Source organism: Bos taurus, chromosome 29, assembly GCF_002263795.3.
Source record: "Bos taurus isolate L1 Dominette 01449 registration number 42190680 breed Hereford chromosome 29, ARS-UCD2.0, whole genome shotgun sequence".
Lineage (NCBI taxonomy): Eukaryota > Metazoa > Chordata > Mammalia > Artiodactyla > Bovidae > Bos > Bos taurus.
Window position 1 is genome coordinate 26,880,051 of NC_037356.1, and position 18,463 is coordinate 26,898,513.

Sequence of the window (18,463 nt, forward strand, 5' to 3'; positions counted from 1 at the left end):
CAGATATTTCTAAGTAGTTTGAATAAAGTTTAACCCTGAGAACTATATACATAGTACATTTCATGTTGATGAAATTATATTACTATATTATACTATTTTATTACTATTTTTAAAATAAGCATATGTACAGTGCAAAGATTATTTGCTCTGTGAATATGCTACTTTGTCTTTAAACTTCAACAGAGCTTTCTTCACGTCCTTGTTCCTCAGGGTGTAGACCACAGGGTTCAGAAGGGGCATCATCACAGTGTAGAAAACAGCCACAATCCTGTCCATAGCCTCCTTGGAGCCTGGTCTCAGGTAAATGAAAACACAGGGAACAAAGAAGCAAAGGACCACAGTGCAGTGGGAGGCACGGGTCTGGAAGGCTCTCCATCTCCCTTCTGAGGTGCAGATCTTCAGGATGGAATGGACGATGGATACGTAGGACAGCACTATCAGGAGAAAGCAGCCTGAAGCCACCACCCCATTGTTGACAAAGATCACCAACTCATTGGCAGAGGTGTCTGCACAGGCCAGTTTGAGGATGGGTGGTGCATCGCAGAAGTAATGCTGGATCTGGTTGGGTCCACAGAAGGGCAAATGGAACGTCAATGTGGTCTGGACAGCAGAGTGCACAGAGCCACTGAGCCACGTGGTTGTGGCCAGGAGAGCGCACGTCCTCCCACTCATCATGCTGGCATACCTGAGCGGGTAACTGATGGCCAGGAAGCGGTCATAGGACATGACGGTGTAGAGGAAGCACTCAGTGCTGCCCAGGAAGTGGAAGGAGTAGAGCTGGGCCACACAGCTGGGAAAGGAGATAGCACTGCCTTCTGGGGACACCAGGGTCATCAGCATTTTGGGCCTAGTGACTGTGGAGAATGACAAGTGGGTCAGGAAGTGTAGTACATGGGGGCGTGCAGGAGGGGATTCACTATAATCACCAGCAGGATGAGAAGGTTCCCCACCACAGTGAGGACATAGATCACCAGGAAGATTCCAAAGAGGAATGTGTCCAGCTCTGGTGCATGGGGAAGGCCCGTGAGGATGAACGTTGTCACTAGGCTCACGTTTGTCATTTCTCCACATTTTCGCTCTCTCTCTGTGGGAATATCAAAAGCACCCAGCATTAAGGGAGAACTGAGAACCCATTCTCTAGATAGAAGCTGCATCATTCAAGGCAGATAATTCTAGAGTCATACTCAACTTTGTTTATTATGAAGCTTCTTTGAAAAAAGTAATGAAATGATTTCACCATCATCCTCTCTTTCTCTCTCTCTCTCACACACACAGATATGCAAAAGGAAGTGGAGAAATTCTATGCATTCATCTATTGGTGTATCATAAACTACTACAAATTCAGTAGCATAAAACAATTCAAATTTACTCTCTTAAAGGTTTTTTGAGTCAAATCACCTGGGTTTTCCTGCTCAAGGACTCACCACATTGAAATCAAGGTATTGGCTGAGTTTGAAATCTTCACGATCCACTTACAAATTTATTGAGGTTGTCGTTATTCAGTTCCCTGAAGCTCAGTAACTGGGACTCAGTAACTTGGGACTGCTCAGTAAATGATAGTGAACCACACAGCACTGTGCCTTTTATTACAAAATTGCCATATATATAATATATGATATATATGTATGCATAATATATATAATAAATGTATATATCATATATGTGTATATATATATAGAGAGAGAGAGAGCAAAAATTCTCATTGTGCTATAGAGACTTCTCAATTTCAAAAGCTACAACTTCAAAGAAAATTTCATCATTGGTATTGGTACTGGTATCTCATTAATACCACTACCTGCTTATATAGGAAATACTCTTGGAGCAGGTTAAGAATCTAAACTCCAATACAGAATTCTACAATCTCCAATATGATCAGTAAAATACCAACCCTCATAAGATTGCTGGTATGATGCTTGTCTTATGTGAGATTATGGTTTATGAGGCTCTAAGAACAGAGCTGATATGTGTTCTCCCAGCTACAATCCACTGGGTAGGGGCTGGTTTCTAACATACATATTTCAGTCTTAAATATGAAAGTATTATTAAAGATGATATCCCTCCCCCATCTTCCATTCCTCATACTCATAAATCCAGGTGATGCCCTCACAACAGAAAACAATTCCATCAAATATCTGACGCATATTTAAAACCTACTACCTGTGATAAGAAAGACAGAACCAGTGAAAGAATAAAGGGTCTATGCCATCTAGAAGTCAAGAAAAGCAGGAATTGTTTACAGTGGGAATTGAGGAAGAGGTGATGTTTGTAATTTAATGCAAATATTGTTGAGATCAATATTGTTATTATTTTTTGAGCAATTACTCACCAACATGGGAGAAACAAGGTTCTCTGGTCTTAGCAAAATGACCATAAAAATGATCATATCTCCAGACAATGTGGCTTGAGCTAAAATAAAGCTATATTTTTCAAATACGAAAATAAATAACATAGACTTATCCTAATCACCTATATGGATATCAGAACTCAAAAATGGAAATTTTTACTGTACCAGTGGGATTCCACCATCAGAATACATCATGTTTAAATCAGATAAAGTATGAAAATTTTCATCAGGTGAATTGCAAGGTAACCTGAGACAGGAGTATCAATGAAAGGTATCAATGTTTGAATTGTGTGTTCTTGTAATAGCAACTTCCGAGAAGGCAATGGCACCCCACTCCAGTACTCTTGCCTGGAAAAGCCCATGGATGGAGGAGCCTGGTGGGCTGCAGTCCATGGGGTCACTAAGAGTCGGACACGACTGAAGCGACTTGGCAGCAGCAGCAGCAGCAGCAGTAATAGCAACTTAGTCCCTCTTCATAGGTCCTTATTACAGACAGTATATATATATATATATATATATATATATATATATATGTATGTATTTATGTTGTATATACAGTTGACTTTTGAACAATACATGGCTTAGTGGCATCAACTTCTCACTCAGCTCCTTCACAGTCAAAAATCCATATATGACTTTTTACTCCCAGAAACTTCTCTACTAATAGCCTACTGTTGACCAGAAGCCTAATAGATAACATAGCAGTCAATTAACACATATTTTGTATGTTATATGTATTATATACTATAATCTTATAATAGAGTAAGCTAAACAAAAGAAAATGTTATAAAGAAAATCATAAGAATGAGAAAATACACTTACTGTACTGTGTTTATGGATACTATAAGTGTATGTCAACTGTTTACAAACAGAATCATCTGTGTGTCACCATTCACCTCAATATTGTCTTATAGAAGACACTGTAGATGTTATACATATTACTAACACTAGATCTCAAAAACAAAAAGATAAAGTGAAAATATTTGTATTTGTTTACAACTATAACAACTCATGACTTCCCTGGTGGCTCTGCAGTAAAGAATCCACCTGCCAATGCAGGAGACATGAGTTCAATCCCTAGGTTGGGAAGATCCACTGGAGGAGGCAATGGCAACCCACTCCAGTATTCTTGCCTGGAAAATCCCGTGACAGAGGAGGCTGGCAGGCTACGATCCATGGGGGCATAAAAGAGTAAGACTCAACTTAGTGACTGAAAAAAACAAACAAAACAGTAACAACTCACACATTAATAAGAAAGAAGCAGCTATATTATCGCTTCAAGGTAGCCTGGCCCATATATTAATGAATGAATTCTTAGAAAATTCTTATGTGATACAGTATTACAGTTCTATCCCTTCAGTTCAGTTCAGTCAGTCATGTCCAACTCTTCACGGCCCCATGAATCACAGCACACCAGGCCTCCCTGTCCATCACCAACACCCAGAGTTCACTCAAACTCACATCCATCGAGTCAGTGATGCCATCTAGCCATCTCATCCTCTGTTGTACCCTTTTCCTCCTGCCCCCAGTCCCTCCCAGCATCAGAGTTTTTTCCAATGAGTCAACTCTTTGCGTGAGGTGGCCAAAGTACTGGAGTTTCAGTTTTAGCATCATTCCTTCCAAAGAACATCCGGGACCAATCTCCTTCAGAATGGACTGGTTGGATCTCCTTGCAGTCCAAGGGATGCTCAAGAGTCTTCTCCAACACCACAGTTCAAAAGCATCAATTCTTTAGCGCTCAGCTTTCTTCACAGTCCAACTCTCACATCCATACATGTCTACTGGAAAACCCATAGCCTTGACTAGACGGACCTTTGTTGGCAGAGTAATGTCTCTGCTTTTCAATATGCTATCTAGGTTGGTCGTAACTTTTCTTCCAAGGAGTAAGTGTCTTTAATTTCATGGCTGCAGTCACCATCTGCAGTGATTTCGGAGCCCCCCCAAATAAATTCTGTCACTGTTTCCACTGTTTCCCCATCTATTTCCCATGAAGTGATGGGACCAGATGCCATGATCTTAGTTTTCTGAATGTTAAGCTTTAAGCAAACTTTTTCACTCTCCACTTTCACTTTCATCAAGAAGCTTTTTAGTTCCTCTTCACTTTCTGCCATAAGGGTGGTGTCATCTGCATATCTGAGGTTATTGATATTTCTCCCAGCAATCTTGATTCCAGCTTGTGTTTCTTCCAGTCCAGCATTTCTCATGATGTACTCTGCATATAAGTTAAATGAGCAGGGTGACAATATACAGCCTTGACGTACTCATTTTCTTATTTGGAACCAGTCTGTTGTTCCATGTCCAGTTCTAACTGTTGCTTCCTGACCTGCACGTAGGTTTCTCAAGAGGCAGGTCAGGTGGTCTGGTATTCCCATCTCTTTCAGAATTTCCACAATTTATTGTGATTCACACAGTCAAAGGCTTTGGCATAGTCAATAAAGCAGAAATAGATGTTTTCTGGAACTCTCTTGCTTTTTCCATGATCCAGTGGATGTTGGCAATTTGATCTCTAGTTCCTCTGCATTTTCTAAAACCAGCTTGAACATCTGGAAGTTCATGGTTCACGTATTGCTGAAGCCTGGCTTGGGGAATTTTGAGCTTTACTTTTCTAGCGTGTGAGATGAGTGCAATTATGCAGTAGTTTGAGCATTCTTTGGCATTGCCTTTCTTTGGGATTGGAATGAAAAGTGACCTTTTCCAGTCCTGTGGCCACTGCTGAGTTTTCCAAATTTGCTGGCATATTGACTGCAGCACTTTCACAGCATCATCTTTTGGGATTTGAAATAGCTCAACTGGAATTCCATCACCTCCACTAGCTTTGTTCGTAGTGATGTTTTCTAAGGCCCACTTGACTTCACATTCCAGGATGTCTGGCTCTAGGTGAGTGATCATACCATCGTGATTATCTTGGTTGTGAAGACTTTTTTTTGTACAGTTCTTCTGTGTATTCTTGCCACCTCTTCTTAATATCTTCTGCTTCTGTTAGGTCCATACTATCCCTTACACAGTATTAAAAACATTATTACTTCTTCTTTTTTTTTTAAATCACTTATCTCTGGTGGATAGGCTAATACAGTTGCTTCCATGATGATCGAAAGAGGCATTCTGTATGGTAATGTAAGTCTTTGAAAGCAAAGTTATGATACGGTTCAAAAACTAACAGGTTTCCACAATGTTAGCTTTATATTAAATATCTCTCACCTATGCCTATATGAAAGTGAAAGTGTTAATTGCTCAGTCGTGTCTCACTGTTTGCGACCCCTCAGAATATAGTCCGCCAGGCTCCTCTGCCCATGATATTCTCTAGGCTACAGTACTGGAGTGGGTTGCCATTCCCTTCTCCAGGAGATTTTCCTGACCCTGGAATTAAACCTGAGTCTTCCATATTGCAGGTAAATTCTTTACCTTTGAGCCACCATGGAAGCCCTATGCCTATATATGAATATCTACATATAATTTATGCATTTGTAACATACCTTTTTCTTATTTTTTTCAATATTTCTAGGCTATACTACTTGTGATTTTTTTCAAATTGTTTAAAAGCTCCAAAAATATTTCCAATATATTTATTGGAAAAGTTTGCATGTAAGTAGATCACAGTGTTCAAACCCATGTTACTGAAAGGTCAGCTGTATATATACCCAAGAGAGAGAGAGACTTGATAGCTGTACTTAGGTGGAAGTCTAACAATCCCCAAGTAACTTATCTCTGAATGAAAGCTTAAGAAGGAAAATAAGGGGAAGCAAGAGAAATCTATCTTTCTAAGAAATTACCTTCCAGTATGTGATGTCTTTCAACATAAAACTCATGTCCCTTTTTAGTTCTTTTTAACCAAAATTTTAAGCTTTCTATATGCTGTGTTGAGGTATTTGTTTGCAGGTTACTAATAAAAGAACAGGTACAGTTCTATTTACTTGATGAGAAAGAGTGGTTACCCTCTGTTCAAGGCCCCAACTAGTTTATGTGCTGAGAATGGAAACTAACACAGCTAGATGGGTAGGAGATTAACTTGATTTAGTGTCTCAGGGGATAGAATTACACCTGGGTCTTCAGGTTACCTTGACAAGCAGAAAAACAAAAGAAAGAGATTAATAAAAGGTTTTTAATAATCATACTTATATTTCTTATGTGTTTGTTATTTGAACCTCTTGAGAAGAGTTCATGTCATTCTGGAACTAATATTTGTATCTAAGAAGAAAGGTAATGCAAGTAGACTCATAACAGATTCCTCTCAGCCTAAAATGGCCCAGCATCCATAATATTCATCCCCAGCTGGCACTCTCCATCTCACTGTCACTCTCTTCCACCATCTTCTTCAGGTGTTCTAAAACATTTTCCAAATTTACTTTTTTTTTAATATATAGAACTTTAGTGTGGCTTTTCCTAAAGAAACCTAAAGAAGCATAATTATTTCCAAGTTTACAATTAATAATCAGATTCTATTGATGTCATTTCATTGCTTTTACAAGCATGACTAAAGCACATGATATTCTTTAAGGGTATCTTATTTTGCAAATTAGCTTTTCATGAACTTTCTTTTAGAGTTATAATCATTTTATTGATTCATCTGAACTTTTTCAAATTAAAAGTAGTAATTCAAGTTATAAATATCAACATCTTACTGACTTAGATGAAAGGAATGTTTCCTCTGACATCTGTTTGTAGGTTATTCTTTGGAAAAAAATGATGATAGTTTCCAGATTTAAATATATTTATATACACTCTCAAATCCAGTAATTCCACACCAGAAATCTATCTCACGAAAACAAAAGCAGTAGTACATAAGTAGATATTTTCAAACTCCTGTGTTAACACATGATTTCTGATGGCAAGACAACTGAAAATCTAGTGAATATTCCCAAAGAGAAATGGGTAAATAAAACATGGTACTACTACATCATGAAATATAAAGCAGTTATTTGAAATACTGAAATATAACAACAGCAGTTAACTTTGAGTGGTTTTCAGGAGATAACACGATATTTTTTGGGGGGATGGTATGTGATATACAGAAGTGTAGTTAGCATTGTGCCATTTTTGTAAAGCAAGAAAGACAATTTGTGTGTCATGAAAGCATAGAGAAAGAAGCATAAGGATAGATTATTTGTTTTATTGGAGTACAGTTTCTTTACAATGTTGTTTTAGTTTCTGCTGTTAAGCAAAGTGAATCAGCCATAAATATATATATATATCCCCCTCTTCCTTGGATTTTCTTCCCATTTAGGTCACCATAGAGTGTTGAGTAGAGTTCCCTGTGCTATACAGTCAGTTCTTACTGGTTATCTGTTTATACACAGTACTGATAGTGTATATATGTCAATCCCAATCTCCCAATCCACTGCACCCTCCCCTCTCCCCTTGGTATCCATATGTTTGTTCTGTATGTCAAGAGCAGAAGGGTATAAATGAGCTTATTAAACTAATCTGGGGTTGTGGTGTGTGAGTGATTAAAAAAAGTTTAAACATACAAAAATAATAAGATAACATTAATGATGTAATTACTTTTAAATAATGTGCATTGTTGTATGCATACAGAAATCAGAAAATATAAGCATTGTATATTGATCTACTGACTTGGAGGAAGGTCCATAATACAGAATTTAAGTGAAAAAAGTAAACTAAACAAAATCTCATATTTCAGTTAAAACATACTCTTTCACACACACACCCCCACATAACAAACAATCCAGAAAAGCCAAAGACAAAACTTGTAAATGGAATAGGAATCAGGTAGAATTATTCCAAAATCACTCCTAATGAATATCTGGTGAGGGTCCATTGCTGTCTCCATGGAGCTCAGCCCCAGAGAGGGCCACCATCACCACAGACATAAATCCCCTAGAGCCCTGTTGTCATGAAGTCAGCCCCACCTTTCAAACCTGTGTTGCCAGTGCTGTGATTGGTTTCATTGATTGGTGTCATTGATTTCATCCTCTCTTGGACTCCCAACCACTGGACCACCAGGGAAGCACCTATATTTTTCTTAGTTTAGAACATTGCCTTTGTGTTGAGTCATTTCATTCACTAAGACTGCTGTTCATGTTTCACTGAATTTTGAAAACAAGGTAAAGTTTGTATATATTTTTTACTTTATACATTTAGAATCAAAATACTCAAGTCTCAGCTCTACTACTTATAAATCATAATTTGGAACAAGCATGAACATCTCTGAGCCTCAGTTCATCATCCATGAGATGGGAACTGGGGTCCCCTTCCCTAATTCCCTCACTATTCTTCCCTGAGGAACACACAGCCTGACAGATGCAACAGTGCAGAGGAAACTGCTGCACGACCTCTAAGAGCAATCGTGACACCCTATGCATTCTCTCTATTAATGTATGAGGTGGGTCTACTAAACCTCATGCCACAGGGGCACTTCAAACTGCCCAGGTGATTCCACCAGTCTCCCACTTATTGAGGAAGAGGGAGTTTCTGCCTTAGAATGTAAAACTTCTCCATTGAGCAAGCTTTTTAATATTTAAAGGTGCCTATTTCAATGGACATGAGTTTGAGCAAGCTCTGGGGTTGGTGATGGACAGGGAAGCCCGGCGTGCTGTAGTCCATGGGGTCACAAAGAGTTGGACATGACTGAGTCACTGAATTGAACTGAACTGATTTTGTATATCAAACCCAGCATATAAAGCAGCAACCTCATCTGGTGCCAGGCTGACGATACAGGTAAATGTCCCACTGCTTGAGAGAAAAGTCAGTTGTGCCAGATTTGGGGAAACACTGTGTCTGTCCTCAACATGGACATCAATTTACCAGAGTCAAATTTCAGTAAAAATTTTCAGAATATAGTAATAATTTTGAGTAAATATGACTGCCTTTAGATTCTATTTATGGGTTGCATGCAACTCCACTATGCTGTAATGAGAAAAAAATACCCTGATGGCTTTCTCTCAGCTGTGACATTCAGCCCAGTGCACAAATCACCAAAAATGCATACAAAATGGCTGTTTCATTTGTTGTAGCTACTACACAATTAAATGGATGATTGACTCAATAGCTATTTCTTATCGTTGGATTCAATGAATATTTCCTGCTTGGTCTTGCCTGTCAGGTGCTGAAACCAAGAACCATGTACTTGAATGTGCTTGCAAAGATTAAAAGTGGGTTGTGTGTCCTCTTTGACATAAATCACAGCAAGATCCTCTTTGGCCCACCTCCTAGAGTAATGAAAATAAAATAAACAAATGGGACCTTGAAACCTAAAAGCTTTTGCATAGCAAAGGAAACAACAAATAAAATTAAAAGATAACCCTTGAAATGGGAGAAAATAATTTCAAATGAAACAACTGATAAAGGATTTTCCTCCAAAATATAACAGCAGCTCATACAGCTTAATACCAGGAAAAAAAAAAAAAAACAATCAAAAAATAGGCAGAAGACCTAAACAGACATTTCTCCAAAGAAGACAAAGAGATAGCTAATAAACATATGAAAAGAGGCTCAGCATCACTAATTATTAGAGAAATGTAAATCAAAACTACAATGAGGTGTCACCTCACACCAGTCAGAATGGCCATCATCAAAACATCTACAAAAAATAAATGCTGGAGAGGATGTGGATAGAAGGGAACCTTCTTGCACTGTTGGTAGGAATATAAATTAATACAGCCACTGTGGAGAATAGTATGAAGGTTCCTTAAAAAAACAGGAGTAAAGCTACAGCATGACTCAGCAATTGCATTACTGGGTATATATACTGAGGAAACTATAATTGAAAAAGACACATGCCCCAATGTCCATAGCAGCATTATTTACAATAGCAAGAATATGGAAGCAACCTAGATGTCCATCAACAGATGAATGGATAAAGAAGATGTGGTCCATATATACAATGGAATATTACTCAGCCACAAAAAAGAAAAAAACTTGAGTTAGTTCTCGTGAGGTGGATGAGCCTAGAGAATACTGGAGTGGGTTGCCATTTCCTTCTCCAGGGGATCTTCCTGACGCAGGGATCGAAGCTGGGTCTCCCGCACTGCAGGCAGACTCTTTACCATCTGAGCCACCAGGGAAGACCATACAGAGTGAAGTAAGTCAGAAAGAGGAAAACAAATATTGTGTATTAATGCATATATATGGAATCTAGAAAAATGGTACGGATGAACCTATTTGCAGGGCAGCAATGGAGATGCAGACATAGAGAACAGACTTGCAGACACAGTGGTGGTAGGAGACAGTGGGTCGAATGGAGAATGTAGTATAGACATATCTACACTATCATGTGTAAAATAGATAGCTGGTGAGAAGTTGCCATATTACACAGGGAGCCCAACCAGGAGCTCTGTGATGACCTACAGCGGTGGGATGGGGAGGGGGAGGGAGGCTCAAGAGGGAGTGGATGTATATATGACTGATGTGTATTGTTGTATGGCAGAAACCAACATGACATTGTAAAGCAATTTTCCTTCAATTACAATACAAATTTTAATAAAAGGGAAAAAGTGGGTTGTGTACCACGCAGTTGATGTTAGGCAGTGATCTAATAAAATGCAAGGTTTGAAGGCACTGAGAGAGAGTGTGTGTGTGTGTGTGTGTGTGTGTGTGTGTGTGTGTTCAGGGAGGCAGCATAAGGAGGAGAGTATAATGGGGTTCAATAAATTGGGGAGTTCAGGAACTAAAGGGACATAGGACTCAGAATGCCTTTTACTTCTGGTTTTCTTCAGCCCTTAGCCACAGTGCACTCTGGTCATACTCATTCTAAAGCAGATCCTGACAACAACAGTAGCTCACTTAGAGCTACTGAACATTAAACACATTCAGAATATCCTCAGGGAACTTTCTGGTCCTTAACGAGGAGGAAGACTTTGTTATGTTTTGAAAACCAGAGCTTTTAAATTGACCAGGCTGGTACATAGGCACAGGAGGATCCTATGGCATACCTGCTTGATTCTCAGCTGTGCCAACTTTGACGGAATCATATATTTCCTCATAGCTCCTTTTATCCCATTTTATAAAAGAGCAAAAAAAAAAAAATCCTCTACAAATGACAATTCTATGCTGTGCATGTAAAACTGACCTTGTTTTCCCCTGACACATCCCTTCCTTTTGAAAGAAGCCCAAATAGCCATATAGTACTTATATGCACTAAAAAATCAAACTGCCTCTGCTGAAACTTCGCCATCCCTTAGTTTTTAATCTGTATGTATGTCTGTTTTTCTGATTAATTTTATGCAAAATAATCCAAAAGAATGAAACCTAATTTTAAAGAAAAAAAATTTTTTCTGAGATTAAATAGGTTTCATTTGTATTTTAATCTCATCAAATAAAAGATTAATGACAACTTAAACCCACACTTTGGGTCACTTCAAATACTAATGAAATATATGACAGATTGAACATACTCTGTGATATCTACCAAAGTTCTCAACAGCACAACTCTTTACCTATTGAGATATACTTTTCTTTCAATCTGGTAAATATATTTTTCAGAACAGTTACTAAAAGAAAAGCAAAAAGAAAAAATTCAACCAAGATGAACTATTTCATATACCTAGAACTAGTTAAGTGAAAATCAAGCATATTAATATTGGAGTCAGGGAATGAGATATGAGTGGTTGTTTAGAATCAGAAGTCAAGGATTTAGCAGTGCTGAGCATCTAAAAACAAGCAAGCAAGCCAACAATCCAGATATGCTAAATTTCAAAATATCTAAATATTGAGTGGAGACTAGAAAAACAACAAAGTAATAACTGTTATTACGTTCTCCTGTTGTTGTTCAGTTGCTAACTAGCGTCTGACTCTGTGACCCCCATGGACTGCAGCAGGCCATGCCTCCCTGTTCTTCACCATCTTCCAGAATTTGCTCAGGTGAAGTTGTTCAGTCATGTCTGACTCTTTGCAACCCTGTGGACTGTAGCTTGCCAGGCTCCTCTGTTCATGGGATTTTCCAGGCAAGAATACTGGAGTGGGTTGCCATTTCCTTCTCCAGGGGATCTTCCTGACCCAGGGATTGAACCTGGGTCTCCCACACTGTAGGCAGACTCTTTACCATCTGAGCCACCGGGGAAGACCCAGAGTTTGCAAAAACTCCTCCATTGGATTGGTGATGTCATCCCACCATCTCATTCTTTATTATCCCTTCTCCTCCTGCCCTCAAACTTTCCTAGCATTAGGGTCTTTTCCAATGAGTTGGCTCTTCATATCAGGTGGCCAAAGTATTGGAGCTTCAGCTTTATATCCACCCTTCCAATGAATATTCGGTATTGATTTCTTACATGTTTAAATTCTCTCTTGGCATCATAATAAGGATTTTTGATCATCTTTTTTCCTGTTTTCTCAAAAGAAAAAAAACAACAACATCTAATTCTAAAAAAAGATATGTAAAAATTAGCTTATTCATTAAATACTTCTTTCAAATTGCCATTGCTCTTCCGGGTGCCATTTGTGGATTTTGTACTCAAAAAATCCATGTAAGAGTAGCATAAAGAAGCCAACAAAACAAGGAATGGTTTTATTTTTCCTGGGTCCCACAAGTCCTTTCAGTTTAACTTTTTAATATCAAATAACTTAAGCTTTCATCCTATCTAGAGAAATCCTATGACCCTCATAATATTTTGAGAATCTTCCAGAAAGAAGAGAGTCATAGAAATAGTTTGATTTTTCCTTACCATTTATTTTCTATTCATTCTTCCTAATTTAAGTTTTGATTAACAGTAACTATGTTATCTTTTTAAGAGGTCATCCTTTCTCTTCCTGGTTCCCCATGAATTGGTCTTAATTCTAAAAATCACTGTTATTGTGAGGTCATTGTGTATTATAAGTTTTAATGGAAGCTTTATGGACAGTGGAGGATAATTACAGTATTCTACAGCTCAAGATACAGATTTAGAATGAAATACAGCTTCTAAATCTCATTGTCCATTGTCTTGAGGGACTTCTTACTGACTGTGTCTTTTTGGACCATGGACAAATAACACATTCATGAAAAATTTTCATCCCATGCTTTGTTCTCTAAATTCAAGATCGCCCAAATATTTCATTTTTTATATAAAAAGTCAGCTTTCAAAGCAAATGTTTTCTCATATGTGTTATACAAATAGTATAATAGAAAGAGTGGTAGATTTGAAATATGAGGCTTATAGTCTATTCTAGACTTTTTTTTTAATAAAGCAGCTGTGTTATTTAACTAAATGAATAATATTTCTTTCAGTATTCTATCCATATGTTAAATACATATTGAAAATCTATTGTGCTTCTTTGACTGTAGAAGGTAAATATGAAATCGCTGAGGTAAATATGAAACCAGCTTAATGAATGATGTTCACAGCTACAGAGTGGGCTATATTACATAGTTTTTATGGATCTGCTATAATTGTGAAACTGGCATTTGAGTCATAGTACTAACCACAGAAGGGAGAAAGAAAAGAGTTAGGACAGATTAGCTGATTCATGCTTCTGCTGGCACTAGTGGCATTTAAGAAACCCCCAACGTACAAGGTGTTACTTTATTGATCATTCAAAATCAGACTTTAAAAAGATTTTAAACTCACACTAGTGCTACTTTATTGATTGTTAGCAGTACTGTTCATCTTCCAAGTGAAAAAAATCCATAGTGATAATTTTAAAATAAAAGAGAATAACTTGTTTCTTAATGCTTTTCTTAAATGAGAAACATAAGGAAAACATAAGAAAATTGTGAAAATGGAGATGAAAAGACCTAAAAATAGGAACAATTTGAGAGAAGAGTCAGATTTCCTTCCCCATGGTGAGAAATAGGATGAGAAAGCTGCCACTAAAATTATTAAAAATAAACACATGGAATCTCCTGTCCTATGACAACCTGCACAGAGACTTTGATTCTAATCAAAAATTTCCCCTCCCCAGGGTTTTTTTCAGAGCAAGTTTAACATCTTTGTTCCTCAAGCTGTAGGTTAAGGGGTTCATCATGGGAACCACATTGGTGTAAAAGACAGAAGAGATTTTCCCCACATGCATGGACCCAGCAGATGACGGTTTAAGATACATGATTGCCCCTGAACCAAAGAACAGAGAAACAGCAATTATGTGTGAACTGCAGGTGCTGAAGGCTTTGGACCTGCCCTCTGTGGAGCTGATGTGGAGGATGTTGGAGAGGATGAGACCATAAGAGACAAAGATGGTGAGACTGGGTACAATGATATTGATGCCTGACACAATGAAAACTACCAGCTCATTCATGTAAGTACTTGTGCAGGAGAGCTGAAGCACAGGGAGGATGTCACACAAATAATGGTTGATGGTGTTTGCATCACAGAAGGTCAGTCTCAGCATGCATCCAGTGTGAGCCATGGCACCAGAAAATGCCATCAAGTAGGAACCAAGCATAAGGCTGGAACACACTTTAGGGGACATCACAACATTATACAAAAGTGGGTTACAGATGGCCACATAGCGGTCATAGGCCATTGATGTCAGCACATAGCATTCAGAAATGACAAAAAAACAGAAAAAATAGAGCTGAGTCATGCACCCCATATAAGAGATCATATTCTTCTTTGATAAAAAATCTACCAGCATTTTGGGTGTAAATACAGAAGAATAACACAGGTCTATTAAGGATAAGTTAAAAAGGAAAAAGTACATGGCGGTGTGTAGGTGTGAATTCAGCACAATTAGTGTTAACAAGCCAAAATTTCCCAACACAGTGACCATATACATTACTAGAAACAGGAAGAACAAGGGAAGTTGAAGATCTGGTTGGTCTGTTAATCCCACCAGAATGAATTCAGTCACAAAAGAACCATTTCCAGGAGCCATTCTTCACTAAGGGAATCTGTGGACACAGGAGAAAAGGGAAACATTAGAGAACAACTCAGCCCTTCTGACAAGATCTCATCCTACATGAAAGTGTATATACCGAGCATGTCTGATACTAGCCAACCTGGACCCATAGAATCTGCCTTTTACCATTATCATGATAGTGAGTGCCATAGACATTCCCTTACCAGAGGCTTAAGATGTTAATTACACAAAGAACATCACAAACTTAGCCTATAGAGAGAGGGCAGTGCAGCCATATGCAAAATATGCCAGAAAAAACTAAAGAGAAGAGAGAGGGATGTGCCAGGACAGAATCTTCCTTTTCATATCTCATCGTTTCTTCATTCACTTAAGCCCTTCCCTCACCAGTAAAATTAGAAGGCAGAGACCCTAGTTCCCTGTTGCTGACCTCTATTAGAGGAGTAATACATGGAGGAGTGGCAACCACATTGTCTCCAAACAAAAACTAAGGGACAAAAGGCCAGAGGAGGTTAAGTTACTGCTCTATTTCACAGAATAAAATCCATAAATGTAGAAAAGTGAGAGTTCATTCAGGGAGAAGGAACTTACTGACTGAGATACTGCATTTTCTTTTTTTTTTTTTAATTTAATTTTATTTTTAAACTTTACAATATTCTATTGGTTTTGCCATATATCAAAATGAATTCGCCACAGGTATACATGTGTTCCCCATCCTGAAACCTTCTCCCACCTCCCTCCCCATACCATCTCTCTGGGTCATCCCAATGCACCAGCCCCAAGCATCCAGTATCGTGCATCGAAACTGGACTGGCGACTCGTTTCATATATGATATTATACATGTTTCAATGCCATTCTCCCAAATCATCCCACCCGCTCCCTCTCCAATCTCTGAACACTCTTTTATCTCCCATGAACATACTCTCCTGACAGTTTCACTTAAATCTCAGGACTGCACACAACAGGAATGAAAGTGGAAGATCTGATACCTCTGGCCTTCCATCCCAAAACAGGACAGATATTAAATCAACAGAATTCAGAAACTCACCCTCTTTGGTGCTCTCCCTTGGTATTTACCCCTGTAGTCCTGGAAAGGCAGTTTCAGGTTTGAGGTTCCTTAAATTGTAAAAGGATGCAGCCCAGACTGAGTTTCAGACATTCCCTGGAAATCTTTCTGACCTACATGTATTAATTTCAGATTATGACTTCGAGTCTTCTCAAGAATCAGGAAAAAATTAACAGCATTGTTATCAGGTTTGCCACTTGATAAGACACACAAGATGGAATGTGGTTTAATGATGTAGCGCTCTTGATTATAAACAGGGTGGAAGCTTACTCAGTCTCTCCTCAGGGAATAGAGTCTATGTGTGTGCAAAGAAAAAGGGAATTGGTTTTACACTCTGGACAATATTCTCTGTTTAGTTCTTTAGGGACTCAGTATTTGAATCCAGTTTACACATCACTCCAGGGACTCTACATCCCCCAAGGCAGAGGCAAAAGTAGACTCCCATCTTCCTATCATCTTCATTACTTTAGAAAAATCTATTTACAGATTCTTGCTCTGTGTCTTTCCACATCCTAAATGGAAAATTTCCAGAGAGTGCTTATAGGTTTCTTCATATCTTTACTATAAATTTTGCAAAGACTCTAGTAACTAATTTCAGTTACTGTTTTTCATGAGTTATCTCAAAAATTTTTGAGTGACTTTCTCTAAAGTTTTTATGTTTAAAGCCCTACTGGAAATTTCTGAGGATCTAGCTGAGCCCTTAAATGTATTAAGTTATTTCATTAACTGAGGTCATCAGTTCCTTCTCATCATAGAAACGACTGGGGGATACAGACTTAGGGTGTGGCTTTGAGTCCTACCGCCATGCTTACTAACTTGAGCACAGTGCTTAAACTCCATGCCCCAGGTTCATAATTTCTAAAATAGTGATGATAATGATCGCATCTTTTTCATTGCATTGTCTTGATGATGAAATTAAAAACTGTACAAAAATTGGTTAGAATAGTACCAGTCAAGTGGTATATAGTCAAACAGTATCAGCTGTCATCATATATGTTGTCAAAACTTCCAGTAGGTGCTCCATCATAACACTCACCAGGCATTTCCCCCTTTAATTCCTGTGTCCCCCTAGACACTATAAGTTCTATAAGGACAAACATGTCTTCTGTCTTATTACTTTTCTCACAGTGCTGTGTATAGTGCAGAGTACACAGTAGGCACTGCATAAATAACTCTATAAGTTATGTTGTTCTTTGGTGGAATCCTTCTGAGTGTTTCTCACATTTCTCACATGCTCAGCATTAGGGTCTACAGCCACACTGACTTTAGGTTTTTATTGAACTACATGCTGAAATATGGTGACTCCAGCTGTTATTCTAGATTTTCCCACATACTCCCTCTTATTTGGATATGTACACAGCTGTTAGAATAAGTTCTGAAAGCACAGATCTCTTCCTTCCTAGTTTAAAATGTTCCGTGACCTTAAGCTACCTAATGGGCAATTGAAACACTGTAATAAAGGCACACTGGAACATTGTAATAAAAATATAACTATCAAAACTATGATTACGTTTTGGATAAAAGTAAAGGAAGTCAAGTGAGATACTATACTTAATAGAGAAGTTTTCCTTCTTAGTCTGAAAGTACCAGGCTCTTTAACTCTTCACACTGCTCAAAATATGAGTGCCTCCAAAACACATCATCAAGATGGTTTAAAAAAATAAAAAAATAGCAAATAGAATGAGAGAAATATGTTTGATAAGGATCTAGTATCCAAATGGGCTTCCCTGGTAGTTTAGTCAGTAAAGAATCTGCCTGCAGTGCAGGAGACCTGGGTTCGATCCCTGGGTCAGGAAGATCCCCTGGAGAAGGGAATGGCAACTCACTCCAGTATTATTGCTTGGAAAATCCTATTGACCGAGGAGCCTGGTGGGCTACAGTCCATGGGGTCACAAGAATAGGACACAACTTAGTTACTAATCCCCATGGTATCCAAAGTATTTTAGCAGGCAAATTCTTTACCTCTAGTGTAGCCTGGGAAGCACATTTTTTTTTCAAAGGAGACACAGGTTCAATCCCTGAGTCAGGAAGACCCCCTGAAGGAGAAAATGGCATCCCCTTCAAATATTCTTGCCTGGAGAATCCCATGGACAGAGGAGCTTGGCGGGCTATAGTCTATGGGGTTGCAAAGAGTGGGACACAGCTGAGCATGCATGCACATGTTTTTAGCATCCAAAATGCATAAACTACTCTTTCACTCAATAATAAAAAATGCAAATAGTCCAAAGAATGCATAGTTCCGTGGAATGAAGTACAGAGTCCAGAAATATAACCACATACATTAGAAACAATAATTTTGACAAAAAAACAAAGGCAATCTAAAGGA

General features: G+C 38.3%; 2 protein-coding genes across 2 annotated transcripts; both read right to left on the reverse strand.

The window, feature by feature from the left end:
* Positions 1-138: 138 nt before the first annotated feature.
* OR10G9H (olfactory receptor family 10 subfamily G member 9H) lies at positions 139-1,061 on the reverse strand. Its single transcript, XM_059883194.1, is given in 2 exon segments — positions 139-882; positions 885-1,061. Coding segments are annotated over 2 exon segments (921 nt in total).
* Positions 1,062-14,155: 13,094 nt separating this feature from the next.
* OR8B1AU (olfactory receptor family 8 subfamily B member 1AU) lies at positions 14,156-15,088 on the reverse strand. Its single transcript, NM_001390309.1, has one exon. The coding sequence runs from the start codon at positions 15,086-15,088 to the stop codon at positions 14,156-14,158; it is 933 nt and encodes a 310-aa protein (NP_001377238.1).
* Between the last annotated feature and the right edge of the window lie 3,375 nt (positions 15,089-18,463).

Excerpts from the sequence above, each read along its gene's own strand:
- OR8B1AU (NM_001390309.1), bottom strand. The coding sequence starts at position 15,088 with ATGGCTCCTGGAAATGGTTCTTTTGTGACTGAATTCATTCTGGTGGGA.